At 59.3% G+C, this 25,823-nt stretch overlaps 1 protein-coding gene across 1 annotated transcript in view; it reads right to left on the reverse strand.

The window, feature by feature from the left end:
* Window positions 1-9,523: 9,523 nt before the first annotated feature.
* LOC111138883 (Rho/Rac guanine nucleotide exchange factor 2) overlaps window positions 9,524-25,823 on the reverse strand; it is a 35,884-nt gene continuing 19,584 nt past the window's right edge. The window contains 22 exon segments of the mRNA XM_022490824.1: window positions 9,524-10,326; window positions 11,239-11,422; window positions 11,621-11,719; window positions 11,721-12,065; window positions 12,216-12,266; window positions 12,475-12,510; window positions 12,634-12,701; window positions 12,794-12,913; window positions 13,222-13,419; window positions 14,737-14,804; window positions 16,179-16,348; window positions 17,087-17,163; window positions 18,577-18,825; window positions 18,905-19,022; window positions 19,357-19,482; window positions 19,596-19,846; window positions 20,303-20,449; window positions 20,533-20,642; window positions 20,865-20,994; window positions 21,565-21,628; window positions 21,913-21,980; window positions 23,962-24,106. Of these exon segments, the coding sequence (XP_022346532.1) occupies window positions 10,253-10,326; window positions 11,239-11,422; window positions 11,621-11,719; window positions 11,721-12,065; window positions 12,216-12,266; window positions 12,475-12,510; window positions 12,634-12,701; window positions 12,794-12,913; window positions 13,222-13,419; window positions 14,737-14,804; window positions 16,179-16,348; window positions 17,087-17,163; window positions 18,577-18,825; window positions 18,905-19,022; window positions 19,357-19,482; window positions 19,596-19,846; window positions 20,303-20,449; window positions 20,533-20,642; window positions 20,865-20,994; window positions 21,565-21,628; window positions 21,913-21,980; window positions 23,962-24,106 (2,898 nt within the window). The 3' untranslated portion in view covers window positions 9,524-10,252.

The raw sequence follows: 25,823 nt of genomic DNA on the forward strand, positions 1-25,823 counted from the left end.
GAGAGCAGAAGAGGAGGGGGAAGCCCTATCCTCTTGGGTGCTCAAAAACACTTCTCAGGGCACCTCTCCCCGACCAAATGATGACTCTCGGAGGGTTGTGATGAGTGTGCTTGGAGGTGATACGTAAAACGACAGCAGTTCTTAGACGCAGTTTCTCATGAGCGCTGGGAGGAGAGCAGGGAGGTGGGCAAAATGCAGGCGTGTGTTTCCACCAGGCAACCAGCTCCCACAGGACTGCATGTCCCAGAGAAATCACACCCATCAGGAAAAGGCTATGGCTTTAACACCGCCGCCTCAAAATCAGCGTTGGGCATCGGAGACAGGAAGGATTGATTCAGACGAGAATCATCAGTGGATGCTGAAGATACCGGGTCAAGGCTAGAGGAGGGACAGGAGACTTGCGCAGTCTCAGAACAGCTCCTGGCAAGATACGTACTAGTTACAGAAGGGAGAGTGGTGCCTTCCCAGGGGGGAGCCTTCCAGATGCCCTCTTAACTAAATGATGGAAGCTAACGTCACCAGCGATAGATGTCACGCACCTCCTGTTGGAATACTCTTAAGTGAACACAGCGCCAAAAGCGTTATAACCCAAGTCTGATCATAAGCAAATAGACAAGTCCAAGTTGAGGATGTCACATAAAACAGCTGACCGTCGGGGGCGCCTGGGTGGCTCAGTCAGTTGAGCATCCGACTCTTGATTTCAGCTCAGGTCATGAACTCCAAGTCGTGGGATTGAGCCCCGCATCGGGCTCCACACTCAGCACCGAGTCTGCTTTGGAATCCTTCTCTCCCTCTGCCCCTCCCCCTCCTGGAATAAATAAATAAATCTTTAAAAACCAAACTAACCTTTACTCTTTAAAAATATCTAACATTTCAAAATGTCATGAAAGACAAAACCAGAGGAACTGTTCCAGGCTCAAGGAGACTATGAGGAAATGGTGAGCAAATGTCACACATCTGAGATGTCTTTTGCTACAAAAGATATTATGACAGACATTTGGCAACATCTGAAGGAGGTTTCCAGATTAGATAATATTACTGTAGCATTGTTAACTTGTTGATTTTGATCGTTACACTGTGGCTATATAAGAATATTCTTTTTTTTTTCTTTTTTAAAGAATATTCTTGTTTAGCAGTGCCTGGGGGGCTCATTCAGTTAAGTGTCAGGTCATGATCTCAGGGTCCTGGGATCGAGTCCTGCATGGGGCTCCATGCTCAGCTGGGAGCCTGCTTTCCCTCTGCTCCTCCCCCTGCTCATGCTCTCTCTCTCTCTGTCAAAAAGAAAAAAAGAAAGAAAGAAAGAAAGAAAGAAAAAGAAAGAAAGAATATTCTTGTTTTTAGGGAACACGTTGAATAATTTAAAGGTATAAGAACATCTTGTCTGCAACTTACTTCCAAACTGTTTAGAAAAAATTTATACATATATATATTCAGAATGAAAAGGACAAAGTAAATGTGAAAACACAATGTTAACATTTGGGAAATCTGGGTAAAGGGTGTACAGAGATTCTCTGTGCCATTTCTAAGTCTGAAATAATGTCAAAAGAAAAAATACTAAAAGTTAAAAAAAAAGAAGAAAGAAAGAAAAAGAAGAAGGCTACAACAGCAGTAAAAAAATGGGAACATATGGGGAACCTGGCCAGCTCTGTCAGAGGAGCACAGGACTCCTGGGTCGTAAGTTCAGGGTCATGAGTTTGAGCCCCATGTTGGGTGTAGAGAGTACTTGTAAACAAAATCTTCATTTAAAAAAAAAAATGGGGCGCCTGGGTTGCTCAGTGGGTTAAGCCTCTGCCTTCAGCTCAGGTCATGATCTCAGGGTCCTGTCAACCCAGGCTCGCAGGAGGGCTCCCTGTGTGCCCCACTCAGCTCTCACCTCTGAAAACCTGCCCATCCCTGAACTCCAGCTTCCGCCAAGCTCTAGGGGCGGCTTTACAGTCTGCTTTGCTCAGAGGAATTACGCCCGAGCGCAATTCCTTACATCCTCTCACAGCAGCAAGCAGTGCACTCGGCAAACATTTCTGCTTCCTTCTGCCCTAAAATATAACCTTCACCAACTTTGCATCCCCTTCTGGCTGGAATGAGGATGCTTGCGCTGTGAGTAACAGAAAACCTCAGTCCCAACGGCTTCAGCGATAATAAACGTATTCTCGCCTACAACTCGAAGCCCAAAGACCGTGTGTGCTTCGGGGCTCCGCCTGCCTGCACGGGAAGGTTTTCCTTGCACTGGACTCCATCACCGTCACAAGCAATCTGCCAGCACGCGCTAGGGCCCGTGTTTCTGCACTTCGGTTCAACAGAAGAAAGCAATCTCTGCCCCTCACACAATCAAAATCCTTCCTCCGCTGCCATCTGATTAGACCAACCTGAGAGCTAATGACCATCACCGGCGTGAGGTCGGGTGTTGATTAGCTGAAGCCTTGGTTCTTGAGCAAGTTACTGTGAAGAAGGCTGGTTCTGTTGTGATCAGCCTCGGTCTGGGGTGAAGTTAGCTTCTCTGTAGGGAAGGGGTGGACAGTGGAACAAATGGAAGCTCTTTAGAAAGCAGCGGAAGGGGCGCCTGGGTGGCTCAGTGGGTTAAGCATCTGCCTTCCGCTCAGGTCACGATCCCAGGGTCCTAGGATTGAGCCCTGCATCAGACTCCCTGCTCAAGGGGGGAGCCTGCTTCTCCCTCTGCCGCTCGCCCTGCTCGTGTTCTCTCTCAAATAAATAAAGATTTTTATTTATTTATTAGAGAGAGAGCCAGAGCAGGGAGGAGGGGCAGAGGAGGAAACAGACTCCCTGCTGAGTGCAGAGCCCAGTGCAGGGCTCAATCCGGGGACCCCGGGATCCTGACCTGAGCCGACGTCTGACACTTAACCACCCAGGTGCCCCGACTACCGGTTTTATTTTAACGTGGACAATGAAAGACACAGATGGCTCACTGCCTTTGCAGTTTTTCTGTAAAGTCTGAAACTGCTCCAAAACACAAAGTTGAGAGAAAGGCGAGGCGGCAGGAGTTTCTGCAGTTGGTCGCGGTGGACAGTGGAGGAGTGTGCTGGGCTGAGTGCGGGGGCATCCGGAGGAGGGTCAGGGCTCCTGCTCCCACCGTGTGTAGTCCCGGAGCTTCTGCAGCATTGTCTCGGCCTCGAGCGCAAACCCAAAGCTTCCTTCTCGTACTGCTCTCGCGGTGTGTTGGGGGGAGCTCAGTCCCTCCTGCCTCCCCAGTTCCTCTTTGCCCAGGCGTGGGAGTGCAGGCTCAGGGAGGCAGTGCTGGAGGAACGCGTGAGCTGAGCGAGGGATGGATATTCCGGGGACCAAGGAGAAGGTCCAGCCGTTAGATGTCCTTTCCACGGAAGGCAGACTCCATGATCTACCACTGCAGGTCCTGGGAGTCTGACTGAGAGAAAAAACAGGGCTGGTAAAGCTCCAGTTCCCCCTCTCTGCTAGCGGTTGTGACCGAAGCCCGTCTAGAGAGGAGTCGTCACTGTCCCTCTGTCCACATCCTGGCACTTGGGGCCCACACAGGCGGAAAAGCAATGCCTAAAGGGTTTGTAATGTTGTAGAGAGAGTCAAGGGCCGAGAGCCTGTGATCTCAGATCTTGACTCTGCCATTGTGTCCCTAGTGGCCTTGGCCAAGTCACTTTCTCTCCTTCTGAGAAGTTGAACTAGATGATCACAGAGAGCCCAGCCGTCTCAAAATGTGTATCATACTTCATGAGGAGAAGACCATACAGTCGTTTCTGTCTCCCCAGCATCTGGCACAGGGCCTGGCACATAGCGAGGGTTCAGGAGTCGCTGCGGTTAGTCGATGAATGAATGAACGCACACCCGAACCAACAAACTGGTAGCAACAGAGAAGGCTCCGCAGCGGAATGCTCAGACGAGCCAGCTGGTGGCATCACCTCTCTACGTAACTAGGCACGCTGCTAGTTTCAGACCAAGGAAAGGGCTCCGATTAGAAATGGACACAGCTGGGTGCCTGGATGGCTCTGCGTTAAGCCTCTGCCTTTGACTCGGGTCATGATCCCGGGGTCCTGGGAACCAACCCCCCATCGGGCTCTCTGCTCGGCGGGGGGGTCTGCTTCCCCCTCTCTCTCTCTGCCTGCCTCTCTGCCTACTTATGATCTCTGTCAAATAAATAAATAAAATCTTTAAAAAATGAAAGAAAGAAAGAAATGGACACAGCTAACAGAAGCCCACGATCGAGGACCTGCATTTCACACAGACGGCAGGAAGCTGGGATCCTGCCCCAGCGTCTGATTCGACAGACATCCTGGGGGCCAGACAGGCAAGATGGTGCGGGGTGGACTGGAAGAGAAGGCACAGCCCTGACCGACAGACAGACTGACATGGGGCACTCGGGAGCAGCCCCTGAGGCCAGGAGGTAGCCTGGGGGGCTCCCCTGCACTGGGATGGGGCATCCTTCTTCTGCCACCCATTTCACACCCGTCCCTTGCCAGAAGACTGAAACGTCTGGGCACCCGGTCTGGGGCTCTCCTATGCGGTTCATCGAACCCACGGCTGGTTGGTTGTCCTGAAGGACCTCCTCCTCCCCCAGCACCCCGAGGCAGTTAAACATCAGGTCTCTTAATAAGTGGGCAGTTGGCAGGAAGGTGTTGAATATTTTGGATCCTCAAAAAAGTCCCTCACTTTTATCTACTCACCTTCCACCTTCTCTTGCCGCATCCCAGCACATTCTGCGAAGGGTAGGGACATGGGCACAAAGGGGAGGACCCAGGGAAGCATTTTTTCCATTTGGGACAGAGACCATGGGGAGACAGGATGAGGCGTGGTGAGGGTGCTTCTCAGCACCCATAGCTCTGACAGGAGCGTGGGGACCAGAGGAGAGGGTGGGGGCGCCGCAGGCCTCGGGCTCCACGGACTAGAGCAGGAAAGGGTGAGATGGCAGGGGGGAGACACAGCCTGGCAGGACCCTTCCCCCCCTCAGGAGCAGGAGCAGAGCGGAGGGCATGCCACTCAGGTCTCCACAGGCTGTGCTCCCAAAGCGGGGAGAACAGGAAGCAGTGGCTTCCTCTGCCCTTTCTCTCCCAGCCTGGAGCCTCAAGGTCACTTACTGCCGTGAATTGTGACCCGTGTTTGCGTTGGCATTCTTCCCCGGCCATCGTGACAACAGATAGCCATGTGATGCCCAGCTCCTTGCTGCGATGAACACCCCAAACTTGAAATAATGATCCTCCATGCAAATGGCAATGGACAAAGTACTTTTTTCACGTGATATTTTATTTTTTAAAGCTTTATTTATTAGAGAGGGAGCACATGTGTATGGGGGGGCCACGGCTGGAGAAGGGAGAGGGAGCAGCGGACTCCCTGCTGAGCAGGGAGCCTGATGCGGGACCCTGGACGCCGCACTCTGAGATCCTGCCTGAGGCACCAGGCGCCCCTCCCGTGTTTGTGGAGCAGAGACTTTTGTCTGAAATTTCTAACAAGAAAACCGGGGCTCAGAGGAGTCATTGACCAAAGCCACACGTTTAGTGAGGGGCAGACTCGGGACTCTGGAAGTCTGCTCTCTCGAGGACACCCATCTGGGTTCCATGGCTCCATGTCGCCCACCCTCCCCCCAGGCCCCAAGGGAGCACTTTCTGCCGAGAAGGGAGCTTCTGCCTGCGGTCAGGGAAAGGGGGGGCTCCTGTTACTTTCACCCCTCAGACGGATGGGGCACCTCTGGCCTTCTCCTGGCATGGAGGCTTGGGGCTGCTCCCCACGGCGGAGAATTCCCCCTCGGCCCCTCCTGCTCCCCCCAGTAGAGCCCCTCCTGCGTACAGGTGCGCCCATGCCCGCCCGCCCCCACCCCGGGCCCCTCCGAGGCTCCAGGGCACCAGCTCTCATGCCCGGCAGTGTCCACACCCCGCTGCCCACGGTCCGGGACATCCCCTGGGAGGTGGTATGCTGAGCACCAGCCGTGCCCGTGGCCATTGCCGTCCAGTTCCTGGCCCTGAGAAGGGTCTCAGGCGCCCTGGCCAGTGGGCTCGTGGGGGCGGCTGGCTTGCTGGAGAACCTGGCCGTGCTCTGGCTGCTGGGCCGCGTGCTCCAGGAGCTCCTGGCCGTGGCAGACAGGGGCCCAGCTCTCAGTCTCCCCTTCTGGGCAGCCGCCGTCTCAGCCCCAGCTGTCCTGTCTCCAGAGGCAGGAGCCTGATGGGGCCCAGCAGACACCTTCTGGAATCAGCCAGGAAGGCTGTGGCCCAGGGCCGGGGCCGGGTGGAACCGCTGGCCCTGAAGGACAGAGGCAGGCGGCGGGTGGCCCGCTCTGGGCAGGGCGGTGGTGGGGGTGGGCTCTGACCGCGGTTACCGCTTGGGACGAACGGACACACCTGGAGGAGGGGGCAGAACCATGCAGCCGGCCTGGGCTGCCCCTGGGAGCGTGGTCTTCAGTGGCCTGCGGGTGTGGCCGAAGGCGGCTGGTGGGTCACCTGGGGCCGAATACTCCAGAGCTCCGGTCTTCCGTCATGGGGAGGAACGGATGGGACAGAGGAAAGATAGAGGACTGCAGAGCGAGCCTCTGGATCGTCACAATAGTCTCGACCTTCTGTCCCGCTTCCACCTCTGGTTCAGTGTGGACAAAAGGATTCTTTGCCCCTTCTTTTGCCTCCTGTGAGAATTTCCCAAGGGTTCTAGACTAACGGATCAAAGGTCAGTGCCCATTTGGCTCTGTCTGCCCTCCCCCACACCCCTACCCTCACCTTAAACGCCGCATCTCTACTTCCCTGGTGCTGTGTCTGCCTCAGAGCATCCCAGTGGCGCCCACAAGAAGCTGGTGCCTGCAGCCCCCAGCTGAGAAGGCTCCCTGGGAAGGGAGCCCCCTGCACGGAGAGCCCCCCTGTGAAACGCTGCTGGACCCCTGGCATCCTCCCAGCCCCAATGTAAAACCCCGCCTATCCTCTAACCAGAGTTTGCAGGGAGAAGTCAAGTCAAGGATGTGGGTGGGGCGTAGGGAGGGGAGAGGTGGGGAAGGAGTGGGGAGAAGAGGGGCCACAGGTGTGTCAAGAGACGTGGGAACCAGAGTGGGAGCCTGGCGTGAGCTTCCCTCCCTGTCCCATGCACGGCGCCATCAAGAGCCCTGGAGTCACATCCGAGCTCCGACTGGAACCAGCGGAGGGACCTCGGTAAGTCACTTTACTTCTCTGGACTGGTTTTCTCATCTGTAAAATGGGGTGTTGAAGACTCAGTGGTGCCAAAGCAGTGTATTGGCTACTGCTCTTAATACTGCATGGGAAATGGAATCCCAGAGAAGGAAGAGGATGAAAAGGGGGCAACTGGGAGATGGGGACCGGGAGCCAGCGAGGTCTCATCTGGAATGATGTTTCCACACTCTGAAGTGAAAGTTGTAGGTCAGGAACTGAGTGAGGGATTGGCCCCTCCAGTTCTTCTGAGGAGAGTTCTCCAGGGCGGAGGCGGGGGGGGTGGTCCTGCCTTTGGTTTCTGTCCCCATAGAGACCCAGCAGCAATGACGGAGAGCAATCAGAAGGGACTTTCTGGGGGCCAGGCGCTGGAAAGGAGGGAGGTGGCAGAAGCCAGACAGGCTGGAGCTCCCACTCCCGTTGCCCCCATCACCACCACCAACCTGACCACTCCAGCCTCCGAAGGGCCCAGAGCAAAGCCGGGAGTGCACCCTTGGCTACACCCAGCTGCTGAGCAGAAGGGACTCCCCAAAGCCACCAGATCATGATGCATTAAGCAACGTTAACAAGATCTAATTAGCTTCTTGATGTTTAATTTCCTCCCTTTTGTGTTTAAACCGGTTCCAAAACTCCAGGTCTGTTCCCAGTCAATTCAGGATGGAAAATCCTCCCCATCTAAGTACCCCTCTCTGGCCCCCCACTCCCTGGCAGCCCTCCTCAGGGCTCCCCGGGGGACATCTCTCCTCATGGGGCCTGGAGGTTAAGTATCGGGGCAGAGTTTCAACAGGTCCAAGTCCTAGATGAGTGACTGCACGCAAACCTACCGCCGGATGGAGAGGGGTAGGCGGGGAAGGAGTGGTGCGGCAGAGGGCTGGGCAGGGGGCTAGGCACACCTTGGCGAGGAAGGTGAGCACTGGGGTGACACTGGGCCTGGCTCCCTGCAGCAAGGAGCCGGAGAGCTTTGAAACCACAGTGGAAAGGATGGAGGCTAAGACTGGATTTCTGAAGGGCTTAGCAAGGGCCTCAGGAGGGAATGGGCAAAGCTGCCCGACTCATGTCCAGCATCAGAGAATGGTGGACAGCAGGTCCTGGGGTCAAGGAGTGGCAGAGAGACAGCATTAATGGGGTGCACAGTGCTGTCCCTGTGGGCTGCGGGCTTCTCCACGCCCAGCCTGCGCTCTGTGTCTCCAGGTCCCTGCATCTCTCCTGACCTGCGTCCTTCACCGGATCAGACCATGTTGGAGGAAACTGCATTCCCCTTTCTTGGTCTGAGTGCTAGTATCTCCCACCCACACTGTGGTCTTTCTCTGTCCGCTGCACCCTGGAGGGGTCCCAGCTTCCAGCTGATGCTGCAGACACTGTGGAGCCTCAGGTCCGGAAGCCAGACGCTGGGAGGGAAGTGGAGGGCCAGGGCCTGCCTAGCTGGGCCACCCTGGCCGGGGGCGGGGGGGGGGGGGGGGGCGGCTTCCCTTTCCAGACCCGCCCCCTGCCCCGTCGCAGACCCTGTATAGACAAGAAAGCACCTGCTGAAGGCCAGATCGTGGGGTACACGGGAGAGGTGCCCTGATGATTTCAGTTCCTCTCCACTGCGGAGGTGTGCGCAGGGGCCAGCCTGGGCAGCCCCGCTGCCCTCCCTCTGCCCCTCCCCCAGCCCAGGAGTAGTAGCCAGAAACAGGAAGTGAAATGAAGCAAAACCCAGAACTGAAACTGACCTAATCTCTCGCTGCCCCTGGAAGAGGTTGCCCCAGGGCTCTGACACTGAAGACGGAGGCAGAGCCGGGGGCTGAATCTGAAAACGAAGGACTCTGGGGAGAGGCCAGCAGGAACTGGGCCCCCCGGTGGGAGGGGGCCACTGGCTGAGGTCATTTCTGAGAAGGATGCAAATGAGGCGGAGACCGGTTTTCTAATTCTGGAATCCCCAACAGTCCCTGGACCCTAAGTGCCCTTCATTTTGACCAATGTATTTGTGGTCATCAGCGCCCACAAGGGCTCATGGCACTTTCTTCTGGGAGTGGCCTGTGCCGGGGGAGGTGGCCTGCCCCTCCTCTGGGGGCCACACTAGTGCGGCCCATAGGGCTGGCAAGCATGGAGAGACAGCAACTCGTGGGGGTTCCAGGTCTTTAATTTTCCTTGCTTTATCTTTTCTTTCTTTTTTAAACAATCAAAACTGGCAGAAAATGGCGGGGGCTGGTGGGCACTGGGGGTCCACTGGAAAATCCCCCAAATTCACAATGAGGTTTTCAGTCATGGTTGCTGAGGTGTGGATGAGGTCAGGGTTCACAGAGACTACCCAACTCACCCTACATGTTTTCCAAATGGCTGGAGAAGAGGTCAGAGTAGGTCCCCCGTTACCGCCGGTGAGGGGACGCCATTCCCCCCACCCCGCAAGCTCTTCTGATAAGCGCAGATAGAAGGCTGTGATTTCTAATTGCCTACAATCATCTCTTAAAAATACAAAACACGTGCAGTTGGCTTTGGTACAAAAAAGAAAACAACAACAAAGAACATTCTGGTCCCGTGGGCTTTCCCCTCACCCTCCAACAGAGCCATCACGGCCACCTTGCCCTCTACTCCCTCGCCTCCAACTCCAGGGCGCCAGGCTGGCTCCCTGGGATCTCCACGATGGATGGAGAGAGGGGAGCACAGCAGTGAGCAGGGGAGGGAAGGGGAGCACGGCCCCGCCCACAGCCCTTCTGGAAGGGTGGCCTGGTCCTTGGTGCCACCTCTCAGGTGTTGCTGGGGGCGGGGGTTGTTTAGCCTGAATAAGCCCCAGTAGTGTTGCAGGACAAGGCCCCCTCATCCCTATGGCTTGGTTCCCGTGTCCCTGGTCCTCTAAATCTCCCCACTCCCTGTGTAACTAATAAACAATAAATAAATAAATTTTCCTAAAGTAGAGGGAAGAAGGCATGAAAAGTTGGCATCTGTGGTGTAGCTCCCGGATGCCAGCAGGAGGTGCTGTGGCCCAATTCCCCCCAGTTTCAGCCGAGCGGCCCCAGGTGTCCGAGGAGCCCCAGAGCCGGCAGGGACAGTCCGCAGTTCTTTCAAATGTTCCCTTGCCGACGGCACACTGGAGGCTCCAGAGTTTGCCTCCTGTGGTGTGTTCTTCCTGGGGGCACAGGACGGAGGGAGGGGCCCCCTTAGCTCTCTGAAGCCACAGGCTCCCCATCACGACTCTCGATCTCTTCTGGGATGTCCTGCATTCGGGTGAAGTCTGCAGGGGGATGGGGCAGTCAGTGGGAGGACACAGGCTCTGGCCAGCAGGCGCACCCCTGCGCCAACAGCGCCCCATGGGTGAGCCGAAACCTCTGTCCACACAGGAAGGAATGTGCCCACACCTGCCTACTGTGTATCCTTCCTGAGGATAGGGAGATACACTTTGGCTAATACCATGCAAAATATTTTAAGATTGTTATATAAAGTCACACTAGCTTTAGATTATTCTGTATTTCCTAAATCAACTATAAGAACTTCAACAGTCTTAGGAATTTTTTTTTTTTACTTAGAAATCTATGTTTAGGGGCGCCTGGGTGGCTCAGTTGAGCATCTGCCTTCGGTTCAGGTCATGATCCCAGGGTCCTGGGATCGAGTCCTGGGATCGGGGCATCAGGCTCCCTGCTTAACCCAGAGCCCGCTTCTCTCTCTCTCTCTGCCTACTTGTGAGCTGTCTGTCAAATAAAAAAAAAAAAAACACTATGTCTACTTAAAAAGGCTGTCATCGGGTCGCCTGGGTGGCTCAGTGGGTCAAAGCCTCTGCCTTCTGCTGGGGTCATGATCTCAGGGTCCTGGGATCCAGCCCTGTATCAGGCTCTCTGCTCAGTGGGGAGCCTGATTCCCCCCCACCCCACACCCCACACCTGCTTGTGATTTCTCTGTCAAAGATATAAAATCTTTAAAAAAAAAAAAGAAAGAAAGAAAGAGAAAAAGGCTGCCATCACAGACTTACTGCGGGGTCTGCTACCTCCTTTGGTTCCTAGCGCTCCACTCCCTGCTCTGCTCGGGAAAAGGCTGCAGGTGTGTCCCGTGTGTCCCTCCCAAGAGTCACCGGGGCCCTCAGACGTGATGGTCGGGCCCCCCTAAGTGTCCCGGGAGCGCCCCCCCCCCCCAACGGCCATTCGGGCCTCACCTCGCGGACTGTGGGGCGGGGACAGGCGGCTGCCCCCCTCCTCCTCGCTGCCCGTGTCCGGGTCGCTGCTGTCCTGCAGCCGCTCCTCGGGGCTGCCCAGGTCCTGCCTCTCTCGGTCCTCAAAGGGTCGATGGACAGAGCGAATGGTCACAGACAAATCCAGGCGCTCGTGGCCTCGGCTGGGCTGTGACGGTCCGGCAGGAAAGGCAGCGGGCCGGGGAGTGAGCTCGGCCGGGCCCGCAGCACCCATGCCCCGCCGGCACTCCGGTCGCCTCCCCGGCTCTCCGGTCGCCTCCCCAGCTCTCCCGCCGCGGCCTCGCGCTCCTGGCGCCGCCGACGCCCGCTCCCCCCCGCGCACCCCCGCCAGCGCCCGCTCCCTTACCTGCGGGGGCGTGAAGCTCAGGTACAGGGCGTCGCCCGCGGGGAGGCTGCGGCGCCGCGGGTCCAGGGGTCTGCGCGCCCAGGGGGCCTCGGCGGGGGGGCGGCTCGCTGTGGCCCAGCGCCGCCAGCTGCCTGCGGGCCTCCTCGGCCTCGCGCTCCAGCCGGGCGCGCGCCTGCTCGCTCTCGCGGAGCCGCGCCTCTAGGCTGCCCGCCTCGGTGGCGCGCTCCTCGCCCAGCCGCCGGCAGCGCCGCAGCTCCTCCTGCAGCAGCGCGTGTTGTCGCTGCAGGAGCGCCAGCTCGGTGGCCTGCTTGTCGGGCGCCGGGGGCGCGGGCGCGGCTCGGCCGGCCTCCCCGTCCCGGGAGTTGGCGCGTGCCAGCTTCTCCCGCCGCTCGGGGCCCTCGGGGAACCGCGCCTCCATCAGCGTGTCCTGCTGCGCCACGGCCGCCTGCGGGCGAGGGGGTCCCCCGCGGGTGCGTCAGAGCCCTCGCTGCGGGGCCCTGAGGCCCGGGCTAGGGCCACGGAACGCGCCACCCCGGTGAACAGGTGGCCCCGCTCAGGCTCCTCCCCTGCCCGGTCCAGCCCCAGCCCCGCTGACCTGGAGGCCGTGCAGAAGCCCATAGAGATTGACCAGTCGCTGCAGCGCTTCCTGAGGACAGAGGAGAGGGTGGGGACAGGGCCCAAGCCTCGGGATGGGAGAGCTGGCCAGAAGGTGACTAAATGTGGGTCTGGGGCCAGCAGGCCTCCAGACACTCTCAGATGTCGGCTCTCCCCACCGCCACCCCACACTGGGCTCGCATTTCTCAGCCATAAGGCCCGCCCTTTGGGGGGGCTCCGCCAGCAGCTTCCCACCTCACCTCCTGGGGGGCTCTCAGCTGGTTTCCGTTCCGGTCCTGCAAAGAGAGGCAAGGACGGGGAGTGGCAGGCACCTGTCCCCCACAGCTCTGTGTCAGGCGTCCACAGGCCCTAGGCCCCTCCTGCCCCCTGGCGAGCGCTCACACCTGCGGGAGGCCCACCTTCCGGCTGGAGTCCGAGTCAGTTCCGCAGAGCTCACTGGAGCCGTTGAAGGTTCCGGCCTCACCGTCTGCGGAGAGTGGAGAGCACGGGCTGAGCTCTCGTCCCTGGGTCCAGGCCCTCCCTCCCACCCATCACCGTGGCCCCAGCCCAGGCACTCACTGGCAGTGACCCCAGGACTCGTGCTACCGCCGCTGTCCAGGTCCCCGGGCAAGGCTGGTTCCCGAGCTGTCAGGAGCAGCTCCACTCCGGGCCCCACCAGGAGGTCTTTCAGACCCTCCACTACGGGGAAGGGGGGAGGTAAGCGCGGGAGCCCCACAGAACCCTGCAGGGAACCACAGGGCGCCTTCCACCCAAGGCCCACGCAGCAGTCAGGCACCCGGGGGAACCACTCATACCACCCTGCACGGGCAGAGGTCACCGAAGGGCACCACAAATGTACGCAGGACAAGGTGTCCGACAGCAGCAAGGACCGTGCCTCCTCCCCGGCCTTCCCCACACTGGGTGCCACAGGGAGTTAGGGACAGTGGGGCTGTGCCCCGGTCTAGCCTGAGCGGATGGCCCTGGACTCCCCCTCAGGGCTCCCTCACCCTCACGGATGGCATCCTGCAGCAGCCGCTCTCCGCGGGGGCACTCCAGGGACTCGGAGCGGAAAAGGCCCCTGGGTAGGGCAGGCAGGGTCAAGCCACCACCATCCTCATCCACCTGGAAATGGGTCATCTCGGCAAACAGCCCGACCTTCTCCTGCAGCAGCTCAACCAAGGCCTGGTCTTTCTGTTGAAGCTCCACTGTGGATATGGGGACAGGTGAGCACTCGGCAAGGGGATGGGGGGTGGGGAAGGGAGGCTAGGGGGAAGGGAAGGCCGGGGGAGGGCACTGGGGGGCGCTGGGATGTGCAGCCAGAGAGCTGAGCTGGAAGGGCAGCCCGAGGGCTCGGGGCCCATGGCTAGGCTGAGTGGTAGTATTTAATTCTGGATTTTTGGCATTTATGAAAAAGAAAACCCTTTTTTGGGAAAAGTAATATATGAACTTTCTTTTTTTTTCCTTTTTTTTTTTTTTAAGATTTTATTTATTTGTCAGAGAAAGAGAGAGAGAGAGGAGATAAGCAGGGGGAGCAGCAGGCAGAGGGAGAAGCTGGCTCCCTGCTGAGTAAGGAGCCCAATGTGGGACTTGACCCCATGACCCTGGGATCATGACCTGAGCCGAAGGCAGACGCTTCACCGACTAAGCCATCCAGGGGTCCCTGAACTCTCATTTTTTTAAGTAGGCTCCATGCCCATTGTAGGGCTCAAACACATGACCCCGAGATCAAGTGTCGCAGGCTCTACTGACAGAGCCATCCAGGTCCCCCCGGACTTTTGTTGTCAAAACAAAACTAACCCCATCTGTACCCGAGACAGCAGGTGCCCCCCACTTTCATTCTCCCATCTCCCTTTAATTGGAGAGTCCGTACAAATTTCATCTGGGCACATGGCTATCCAATTATCCACCTTTGGCTAGACACTGCCACGGGACTAAACTGTGGTCAATGGACATGAGTGTTTCTCCGGATCTGCCCTTAAAAGAAAGGGGTAGGGAGGGGCACCTGGGTGGCTCAGTGGGTTAAAGCCTCTGCCTTCGGCTCAGGTCATGATCTCAGGGTCCTGGAATCGAGCCCCACATGGGGCTCTCTGCTCAGCAGGGAGCCTGCTTCCTCCTCTCTCTCTCTGCCTGCCTCTCTGCCTGCTTGTGATCTCTGTCAAATAAATAAAATCTTTAAAACAAAAAACAACTGATTTTTGTTGATCTTTTTATATAGTAGTTAGTTCATACTCTAATAAAAGTTTAAAAAGTAGATTAATGTCTCTACCCTGGTCTTCCCAGCTCCCCTTTTGGAGATATTACACACATGTATACACACACACAACACATGTGACACACACCTATCCCCGTTATTTTTACGCCAGAGGTAGCATACACCCTATGCCGTGTTCAGCCTTGCTCTTTTTACTCCACAATCCCTTCTGGTCATGGGTCTGCATCAGTCCTCCCCAGCACTGACCCTCGAACCAGGTCTGCTACCATCCATCACGGGGATGCATTATAAATTACTTGGAGAGACTCACTCTTGATTCGGCGCAGGTAAGCCTCGTGCTCTGTCTCAATCAGGGGGAAGTCCTCTCTGGACGGGCACCTAAAGGGTAAGAGTGGGGTAAGGTTGGGCGGGACTGAGGGACCAGGAATCAGCCTCCTTCCTGAACATAGTCCTTCCCTGGAAGATTCTCCAGCCCCAAGCGCTGGCTTTGCTCACTCCCAAACCCCTGCTTTTCTTCACACCCATCACCCCAATTTCCTGGTCTGTATGCCCCTCCACAGGCCACCTGCAGGGGTCGCATCGCAAGGACAGGCACCACAGGCCTTGGCATGAAGCCAACTGGGCCCAAATCCTGGCCCCACTATTTACCAGACAGTAGCCTCTGTTTCTCATCTTTAAAATGGATATGATAGGGGCGCCTGGGTGGCTCAGTGGGTTAAAGCCTCTGCCTTCGGCTCAGGTCATGATCTCAGGGTCCTGGGATTGAGCCCCACATCGGGCTCTCTGCTCAGCAGGGAGCCTGCTTCCCTTCCTCTCTGCCTGCCTCTCTGCCTACTGTGATCTCTGTCTGTCAAATAAATACATAAAATCTTTAAAAATAAAATAAAATAAAATAAAATGGGTATGATATCTTCTTCACTGTTTTTGTTGTTGTTGTTGTTAGAAGTAAATGAAAAATCTAGCAATGCTCTGAACATGGCAGAAGCTTGAGACATCGATCAGGAATTATGAATTGTAATTTTCACGATGAGAAATATTAATACGCTAACAGAGGCCTCCACGGGCCCGCGTGTGGCAGGACGGGATTTGGCACGGTTCTCCTAGAGCCGCCGATGTCCTCCTTCGTGTGTGTTTCTCAAAAATTGATTCAAAAGTCTGAATCGCAGAAGTAAAACAAAAACTCACACGTTACTAAGTGGAGAAAACCCATTTCTAATGCTAAAGAACCGACAAATATCCCGATTGAGTTTCTTTTTGGCATAATCTTCAAGAATCCGTTTTGAACGTTTCGCACACAGTTTACAAAGAGGCACCATCGAGGGCCTCAAATCCCCCGCGTGTCCCCCGGAAGCTGGAAGTCTGCAGCCTCAGCACACGGGACAGTTTCCTTCTTGCCTCGATTGTGTGGGGTTGGGCTCTAGTCTCAGGGACTTCGTTTCCTTTTCCAATTGTTTTTAGAAAATAAAGGTGAAATGCAATACAGTCCCAGCAACAGTCCACTGCTGCAGCCACAGGTGCTCCTGTCCCTGTGGGCGTCCTGCCAGCCAGCAGGTGGGACACTGCGGGACTCCCACTCCCAAGAAGCTCTTGGAGGTGTCATGGCACAAGACACACTCAGTGTGACGGCACAGATGACCTTTCCTGCCCCGGGGCCCCCGTGCTTCTCCCCCTCTGAACCCTGGGTTCTTCCCCTAGGGAGTGCTGTGGCCAGGCCCGAAGCTGCGGGATCCCGGAGGCCACGCGCACACTCACACGCGCACACTCTGCTGAATGACGCGGATCCAGGTGCTCCGGTCATCCCGGGACGCTGTGTGGACCTCATACATCTCAGGGGGTGCGGCGCTGATCAGGAACATCCCTTTCTCCTGATTGGCGATGTCCCGCACAATCAGATTCTGCAGCGATACCACAGAGGGCTTGTCCTGATGGTCAGAAAGGAAGGACTCAGCCTGGGAACCCTGACCTGGGGTCTCTGGTCATCGGTCTTTCTGCAGTACCTGAGGGACTCCAGAGCCCCAGCTTTGGCACGGCCAGAGGGCACTTGGCAGCACACGTAACCTCTGACAAATTCATTGACATTAGGGTTTATTGGGGCACCTGGCCGGCTCAGGCGGGGGACTGTGTGACTCTTGATCTTGGGGTTGTGGGTTCAAGCTCCATGTTGGGGGTAGAGATTACTAAAAAATAAATAAACTCAGGGGCGCCTGGGTGGCTCAGTCATTTAAGCATTTGCCTTCAGCGCAGGTCATGATCTAGGGTCCTGAGATCAAGCCCTGTATCCCGTTCCCTGCCCAGCAGGGAGCCAGCTTCTCCCTCTGCCTCTGCTGCTCCCCTGCTCTTGATCTCTCTCTCTCAAATGAGTAAATGAAGTCTTTAAAAATAATAATAACAACATAAATAAATAAATAAACTCGGGGAAAAAAGCCCCAAACACCTTTAGGGTTTAACTTTTCTCGTCTACGAAAAAGGGATCATGCCAGACCTTCCCCACAGCATGTAAGTGTCCGTGCACGGTATTAGCTGTTTTTACTCTTCACGATACTATAGTAATAATTACAATCCTGACTGTTGGGCTCTGGGGGATTCCGGCCTGGGTAGGAAAGGAAGAAGGGCCTGTGACCCCTGTCTGTGGTGAGAGAGGAGGAGGAGGAAGAGCTCACCAGGGCAGGAAAGATGTACTTCTGGTCCTTCTCCTGCAGGAACAGCAGCACGTCCGTCATCAGCAGCATTAGGACGTCTGAAGGGAGAGCGGGCAGCGTCAGAGGCCTGGGCAGCAGCTGGCCTCCTTCTCGGGGGCCCCGACAACTCCCTTCCTGGCCTCTCCCCCCTTGGGCTGCTTCATCCTCCCTCTGCAGCCTCCCACCTGCCCGTTTTTCCAGCTCGGAAATGCTAGGGGGAAATGTGCCCTTCCTACAAGCTTGAAGAGCATATCGGCTCGAGAAGCCGGGAAGGGGTCACCAGTGCATCGGAGGAAAACTCTCTTCACCCAGCCGAGGCTGGTTGATTCACCTGGGGACTAGAGACCCCAAGCAAGTCCACTGCCAGGTCGCGGAGGTTCTGCAAACCTCCCGAGGTGGCGTATTTTTACACAGGAATACGACACGCACATGTATCTCTCCCGGTGAGAGGGTGCAAAATTTTTGTGAGGGTCCAAAGCATTCCCAGAGCAGGAGGGGCTTCCCCACCTTGCAGCTAATGGGAGAGCTTTCCAGCTGTGCGCCCTGAAATCCCTCTGCCCGAAGCTGATCGGGCTTCCCATCCCTCCCTCCCACAGCTGAGTAACCCCACCTCCCTGGACCCCACAGCCTCCTTCACCGCCCTTCTCTGCCCAACCCTCCAGCTGCGCTGATCCTGAGGTCCCCACCTGAACACTGGTGGGGGGGGGAACTAAAGGTCAAGTCCCTAGAACTCAGAGGTCACAGTCAAGAGAACACATGCTCACCCGCTGTCCTTGGAGAGCTTACTAAACTGTGGGCACACAGAGGGGAGGGCTTTTGCTAAATGCTTCAGAAATAAAGCTCTCCAGCCTTGCTATTTTTAACCCCCGCGGTTTATATTCTTAGCTGCTGCGTGGGAGGGATGGGAAAGAGAGAAAGGGATGAAGGAAGGGACCGGTAAGCACTGCCATCCCCCAGCCCATGGAGAGGGGATTTCATGGCAGCGGACGGCGCTCAGGCAGGCTTACACCCAAAGCCGAGGCCTGCTGCTCTCTTGGCCTTGCTCTAGGTGGGAAAGCCGGGGCCAGCAGGGCTGGGGGACGAGGATAGGAAACTGTGCCCCCCCACCCCAGTCCCCTCTGCTCTGTCTTCTCCGTCCCTCCTGTACGCCTCTGGCTCAGCTTCCTGCCCGGGCCTTCCTGGCTGTCTCTCCGATGCCCATTCTGGAGCCCTGCTAGGTGCCCCACTCTCACCCCCCCACCCCCATCGTGGAGATTCTCTGTCTCGTCAAACCGGTAGCTCTCTGGGCACGCAGGGGCCCATCCTGGCAGGGAAGCCCCGTGTGGACCCACGGGCGGAAATACGGGATTTGGACTTTGCTGCCGGCCCCCCAGACCGCATCTCCCCAGATGGCCCCCTGCGCAGACAAGTCGCTCAGGCTGGAGGCCCCTCCTCCCCACAAGCCACTCAGCCTCCGCCCGCCACGCGCTCACCTTTGAAGCGGCCGGTCGCCGTCTTCCACAGCAGGCAGCCGTCGTGGATGAGTCTGCGTCGCAGGAGCTCCTCCCGGCCGAATGGGCCCTTGCCGGGCACCGGGGCCTGCGCCCGCGGGTCCATGCGGTGGTAGATCTCCTGCAGGCGGGCTCCCTTCTCCAGCTCGTGCACATCCTGGTCCACGTTGGACAGCAGCTCCTTCACCAGCCCCAGGGCAGTGGTCAGGTCCTGGCGTTCCTCCTCGGGCCCTGCGTGGGGGTGGCATTAGGCGCAGCCAGTCGGTGCCCCGCCCGCCCCGACCTGGGTCACCGGGGAGCCCGCCCTCACCGTGGGAGTGCTGCAGGATGCGGCTGATGAGCACCGGGTACTTGGTGACACGCTGGGTCACCAACAGGATGCACTCCTGCACCCCATGCCGCTTCAGCACCGCGGACCGCGTCACCTTCTGCAAGGGCACAGGCGGGGCTCAGGGCTGGCGCGCGCGGAGGGGGGTCCAAGAACACGCCCTTGGAGCCCTTGGAGCCCAAGCACCGGTGACCTCCCACGGCCTTAGGTGACTGTGTCTGGGAATGGGGAGCGCCCCGCCCTGGGTTGAGGATGAGGACCAACCAGACCAAGAAGTGAACAGGGATTATCGCTGGTGGGGGAGGGGGCTATCGCCGACACGCGACACAGGGCTGGTGGGAACCGGCTGAGCCAGCAGCAGCGCGCCATGGCCCCCAAAATGGGCAGGCGGGGTTCGGGCCGCGGGGTCGGCTCGGGGCGCCGGGTCCGCTCACCCGGATGAACTGCTGGAACCGCTTGTCGCGCGCACACAGCTCCTTGTAGAGCTTTAAGGCCTTGGTGTGGCGGCTGCAGAACTCGGAGTAGGTCTTCCGCATCTGCTCAGCGCTGGGACCTGAGAACTGGGGGCGGGCAGGCCAGCTCAGCGGGTCCGCAAAGCCACGGCCTAGTCCCCGGCCTAGTCCCCGGCCTCGCTCTGGCCTCCCGCCCGCCGGCTGGCCGCGGCCCTGCCCACCTGGCTGATGAGCAGGTCACCCAAGCGGTGGATGACGAAGTTGCGGGTACTGCCGGAGCACAGGGACTGCCGGCGGCGTTCCAGCAACCGGCTGAGGAAGCGCGTGTGGATGTCGCTGAGCTCGTCCACGCAGGGGAACAGCCCCTGCACCACGCCGGGCTCGAGCTGCAGCTCCTCCAGCATGCCCGTGCGGAACAGCCGCGTCATGATCTTCAGTGTCCGCACGTGGTGCAGCTCCGTCTGGATGAGCTCTGCGGGGCAACGGCTCATCAGACCCCACACCTAGGCCAGGCCGCATGGGCAGGGCCCAGGCTGGGGACCGGGGGCCTGGTGGGAGGTTTCCCAGGCCCCCTCCATGGTGACATTCTGCACTGGCATGGTCTGAGTGTTTCTTTAACCGTGTTTTCCCTTTATGCCCCGTCATCTCAGGCCATAAGCTATTTGGGGCAAGAGCCACGGGTCCCCAGCGTGGCGCCAGGGGTGGAACCAGACTGGGGCAACAGTGGAGAACCGACTCGAAGGAAGGAGTAAAGATGGGCCTGGGAGACCAAGAGCCCCCAAAGGTGGGAGCCTTACGGCAATGCAGGGGCTAGAGGCAAGGGTCTGGGGGGTCTGGGGGCTAACGGGGCCCTGGGGGGGACCACCGGCTGGAGGAAGGTCGTGGACAACCCCTGGTCAGCAAGAGGATCCTGGCGGCCTGGGCTCACCGTAGATGACGTCCTGCTGCTTCATCACCTCCTTCTTCTGCTGCTGCAAGAAGCCGCTGTCCACGGCCAAGCTCCACGAGTCAGCTGTGAAGTCCCTCTCGTCTGTCTCAAAGTCACTCATCAGCTCACTGTAGATCACCTCTGCACCTGGATGTCAGCAGGGCCCACGCTGAGCCTGATCCCCCTCGCTGGGCCCCGCCCCCCGCAGGCCTGCCCGGGCCAGCTGTCACCTTCGTCAATGAGGGACTCCACGGACAGGGTCCGGTTCCGCATGTTGAGGGAGTCCGTGGACTGGGACAGGATCCGCCGCAGCCCCAAGGGGGACTCTTCGTTGAAGTGTCTGAGGCGACAGGGTCTGCGTCACCCCGACTTGGGGGACGGAGCCCTCCTCCCCAGATGGGGAAACAGGGCTGGGGTCTGAGGGGCAGGCACCCTGAGTCCTCCTTCCCGGTCTACGGCCCCGAGCTCAGGGCCGGGAGGGACCGCCCTTGCAGGCCTCCAGGTCCCCACTTCCACCCTCCACGCCCCCGCCCGGCTGTCCCTTCCCCAAGCAGGGGCGCACCCAGCGATGTTGGTGGTGGAGACACTCTTGGCCAGCGACAAGGAGGAGCGGCCGCGGCGGGAACCGAGCAGGGATTGCCGGAAGCTGTCCGAGGGGTAAATGGCAGAGCTCGGCCGCTCCCGGGGCGTGGCTGGAGGGGGGACAGCGAGCGGCCGAACGTCATCACTGCTGCTTCCCGGAACCCAGGCCTCCCAGGTTAGTGGACTAGAAATGAGGCCTCCTCCGCCACCCCATCCCCCGCCCAGCCCCCAGTCCAGGAAAGGTTGGGGGACACCTGGGCACTATTCCTAACATATGTCCTGGCTCATCTCATCCCCAAAACAAGCCTAAGGCACACTGAGGCTCAGGAGGTCAGGGGACTCGTCCAGGGGCGCTCAGCGGGGCAGGCACCGGACCCTGCTCTTTCTGCGGCACCAAAGTTGCCTGACGCGCTGGGCGGCCGCCAGCAACGCTCCCGAGTGCGGGACGCGTGCTCAGACAACCAGCCAACCTGAGCCTCCTCCTGGTGAGACTCCTGCCCTGCTCCTCAGTCCGAGAGGCTGGACATCCCTACTGGGCCACCGCCCACGTCCAACCGAGGGGAGGAGGGTACCGTCCGAGGAATGACTGTGGGGGGCAGCAGAGCCCGCAGGCTGAGAGAGGCCTGGGGTCCCATGGAGGGGGGTCCTGCACGGGTGTCCTGTGTGCCCCCACGACTCACTCTTACTGCGAAGGGAGACAGACTGCAAGGCAGTGTTGTTCTTCAACAGGGCGGCTTTCTGTTGCTGCGGGACAGAGTGAAAGAAAGACACCGGGGACAGCTGTCACCAAGGGTCACCCCCACAGGCTTGGGCAGGAGCTGGGTGGCTGGCCCCTCAGGGCACAGTGATCCTGGGCATGAGGGACACTGAGCCCAGCGCCAGGGCTGCGTCCAGAGCAGCAGGCTGGCTGCACAGGGCCCAAGGCCTGGAGCGCAGGGTGCGGGCTGCCCCACGGTGAGCACAGGGGAGGAGTGAACGGGAAGGGCGCACACACGACCCTCTCCCCAGCCCGCTGCCCTCCATCTCACCTTTTGTTTGACCTTGGTGCAGTTGGCGAGCGCGTCTTTACAGCGGTTGTGGATAGTCACATTGCAGGCTGGGGGGTGGGGCAGAGAGGGTGAGGGGTGGCGGAGGGGGGCCATGCCCGCATCCAGACACCTGGCTCCCCTCCCCCCCTTCCCCCGCCCCCCGAGCCACACAGTTGCTGACGCCCCTCTTCTCAGGCCTTCCAGCCACTGCCAGACCCGACGCTCCCCACACCTCCTCCTCCCCCCTCCTTCCAGCGGGAAAGCAGGCGAGTGGCCCAGGTGGCCATCCTGACCCCAAGGTGACCTGCAGGGTGGCCCAGGAGGGAAGAAGGGGTTCCTGGCTGCCAGAGACGAGCTCAAGGAGCACAGGGGTGGCTTAGAGTGACAGATGGGAGAGGACGCCCACAGGACAGAACCAGGCACAGAGCAGCTGGGGTGGGGGCCAGGGGCAGGGGGCGGCTCGCACCCCCGGAGCTCCCAGCACGTGGCCCATGTTTACTTGATCCTAACAACCCTTTGGGGTAGAGTCAAGGATCGTCATTTCACAGAGAGGGGCCCGCCACCCGGAGAGGTCAGAGCCCCCAGCCAGAGCTCAGGCAGCCAGTGGCACAGTCAGGACCGAAACCCCGGCCTGGTTGAGTTCCGACACCAGGCCGCTGCTGCTGTGCCACGCGTGCGCCCATGGCCCTAGCAATTCACAGACTGCTGGCCCCGGTGCCAGAGTGGGGACAGACCCTGTCCCACGCCCCCCAAAAGCCGGCCCCCTTCCCCGTAGTTCCTCTCTGACCCCTACCTTCCCCCCACTTCCAGGTCCAGGGAACCCACGGTCCCCACACTCTGTCTGCCATGGGGCAGGAGAGGAAGAGTGGCTGGGCCCTGGCAGTGGGACCGCTCGCTGTCCCTGTCCTCAATGTGCCTCTGCCCTCTCCTGCTCCCTTTGCCGTATCCAACAACACAGGAAACTGTGGCTCCCGCAGACAATACCCAGCAGCAGGCTCACTTCCACAAATACAAGGCAAGCGGGATGGGGTGGGGGGAGGACAGGAGGGGGCTGGGGCTGCCCCACTCCCCTAGAGCTCCCTTCTTCTACCCCCAGCACCCAGTGTCTCTGGATCAAACCTCCGCTTTCCACCTGCTCTCAAAATAGCGCTTGCCGCCTGCTTCCCCAGTTCCCCTGGCAACAAGCTTGCCAGTGGGGAACTCTGTCAGGTCTAGGGGGATCGAGACTGGGGGTTCCCTCCTCAACCTCCTAACTCTGAGATGGCTCTCCAGCTGCAAAGGGACCGAGAGCTGGGGCCCCAGGCCTGCCATCAGCAGCTTGGAAACCCAGCAGTGCCCCGGCCAGAGGCAGCTGGGCCATAAACTAGGGGGGAAAGGAGCCTTCTGTGCAGGCATCCCGGCACCCTGGGGAAGGACGAGTGCCCTGGCCCGCCTCAGATGTGGGCGAAGGTTGGGAGTTCTAACCTCTATCCCCCAACACACACTCTCCTGCTATTTTCCCTTTCTCATGCTCTATCGGGTCACACTGGAAATCTGAGACACGGGGCCCTGATCCTGTCCTCTACTTCAGACTGCAGGGACGAAAAATTTCAGCCTCCACCCAGTCAAGAGAAAGGGAGGGGAAAGGGGACCCTCGAGTCCTGACCTTGCAGATCTGCCCTGGAAGACAGGCAGAAGCAGGTGCAAGGCTGTGGCCAGCCACCTCCCCACCCCCCACATCCCACCCTGCCCAGCTCCCCGCACAGCAGGACATTCCTGATCCTTCTCCAAGCAGTTCCCCTAACCCTCAGCAGCTGCTCGGAGAGCCAGGGGACACCCGGGGGACACCCAGTGGACAACAGCTGCATGGGGCCCCCCCCCAGCCTCCCCTCTCCCGACTCCCACAGCCCTGCTTGTACCCCGCGGAGGGAGGCAAGGGGGGCGAGGGGTCAGGCATGTTGCCCAGGGCCCCACTGGGGCTCTGAGAGAGTAACCCTATGGATCCAGCGCAGAAAGGACAGAGAGCAAGGTGAGGGTCAGCGGGCAGTGAGTCAGATCCAGGCAACTTACTGGGGCAGATGAGGGCCTCCTTGGCCGTGATGCTCTTGTTACAAGCATAGCACATGGTCATGCCCGAGACTGAGATGGTGGTGAAGAGATGCCCGTTGGTGTAGCGGGCGTCCTTGGCTTCCTTCATCTTCTCCTTTTCCCGGGTCTGTGGAAGGGGCAGAGAGAGACAGGCAGTGAGGCTGATGGTGCCAGGCGCCTGGGGCGCCCAGAGACGGGCGGAGGGCAGAGACCAGGGAGCGATGCTGCAAAGACACCACTTCCCGAAGAAGGGCCCGCCACAGGGCGCCAGAGGCCGCCGACCATCTGTGAGGGCCCCGGCCAGCCCTGAGGAGCCCAGCCGCCCTCAACCTACCTGGCCCCGGCGGCTAGGCTGCCTCCTGTGGCCGCTCATGTCCCCGGAGGCTCGGAGGCCGGCCCGCGTCCTCCCTGCACCTCCCAGGCCTAGCGCCCCCGCTGCGGTGCGGTGCGCTGTGCGCTCTCCTCTGAGCTGGGGGAGATGCGCAGAGAGGAGGGGAGAGCGGGCCAAGCAGAGGGTGCCAGCTCACCAGCGCTCCCCGATCTAGGGGAGTTGGCTGCTCAAATAACCATGACAACGGGGGCTGGAGCTGCGGGCTCCTCCGCCACAACGGGGGGGGGGGGGGGGGGGGGGGGGGGTGGCGCCAGAAGAGCCCCTCCAGAGCCTCTGTGGCCGCCCCCACCCCCGAGGTTGGACCCCAAACCACCAGGGCCCCTGTGGGAGGCCGGAGCCTGGCTCTGGGCTCTTTGAGGAAGGAAACGCAGCCCACGGGTCTCCTTCCTTCCGGCAGGAAGTCTGACTTTTATTCCTTCTGCTCGCCTCTCGGAAACTGACCTCCCCCGTCTCCTGCTCCCTCTGCTCACTGGGCTCCCACCGCAGTCCTTTCTGGCCTCTGCCCTCTGCCCGCTACGCCCTTCTTCAGGCTCAGAGAGGCCAGGGGTCCCCAACCCTACTGCCCCAGCAGCTGCAGGTCAAGTCATTTCCCCCCTTCTCTGTCCCCAAGAGGCTGAGTGGGACGCCTTTCTTCCCACCTATTCCAGGACCTTCCTCGGTCACCTCGGACCCCTGATGCCCCCCCCCCCCACCAGGGCAGTGAACAGCACCGGGCTGTCAAGAACACTCCCCGCTCCCCAGACTTCTGAGCTTCCTAGGAACGGAGTGGGGTCCAGGTGGCCGACGCTGAGAGCAGGCACCCCAGGCTGGGGGACACTGGCTGAGGCCCTGCGAGAGCCCTAGGCTTGTGCCCGACTTGGCTCCCACACCAGAGCAGCTGAGAGGCTGGAAGGGAAACCACACCGGGCTGGTGAGAGGAGGGCTCTCTGCAGGGCTCTCGCGCTCCGGGCAGAAAGGGGAAGTGTGCAGGAGCTGAGTCAACAGCGTAGGGGGCCGGAGGGCACTGGGCCACAGTGCCCTGAGGTCTCCGGGGCCAGGGGTCCCCTCTCCCCAGGCTCCATCTGCTGACAGGCAGAGCCTGGGGGTCTGCATGTCTCTCCTCACTTAGTTCTCCCCTCCTCCTCCTCTTCCTATTTCCGAGTCACCTCCCCTCCCCTCAGCCTTCCCCTTCTCACCTCCTCCCCCAGTGGCTTCACTACAGCCCAGGCGGCCCCTCTCTCTCCCTTCCCCTCCCCCAAGACGGGTTAGGGAAGCCCAGCCTTCCAGCACCAGCCCTCCAACATTGGAGGCCTCCATCCCACTCTAGCACCTATCAGACTAGAAAATTCTCCCTCTGGTCTAACTTCCATCTGTCTTGCTCCAAATTATAGCTCCTTGGAAGATCAAATCCTCCTCTGAATGACATGGGACCTCAATGACCAGGTCCCAAGGTCTCTCCTCACTGCCACACCCC

The sequence above is a fragment of the Enhydra lutris genome, unplaced genomic scaffold (genome assembly GCF_002288905.1).
Source record: "Enhydra lutris kenyoni isolate GAN:26980312 unplaced genomic scaffold, ASM228890v2 scaffoldscaffold94, whole genome shotgun sequence".
In the NCBI taxonomy this organism is placed as follows: Eukaryota; Metazoa; Chordata; class Mammalia; order Carnivora; family Mustelidae; genus Enhydra; species Enhydra lutris.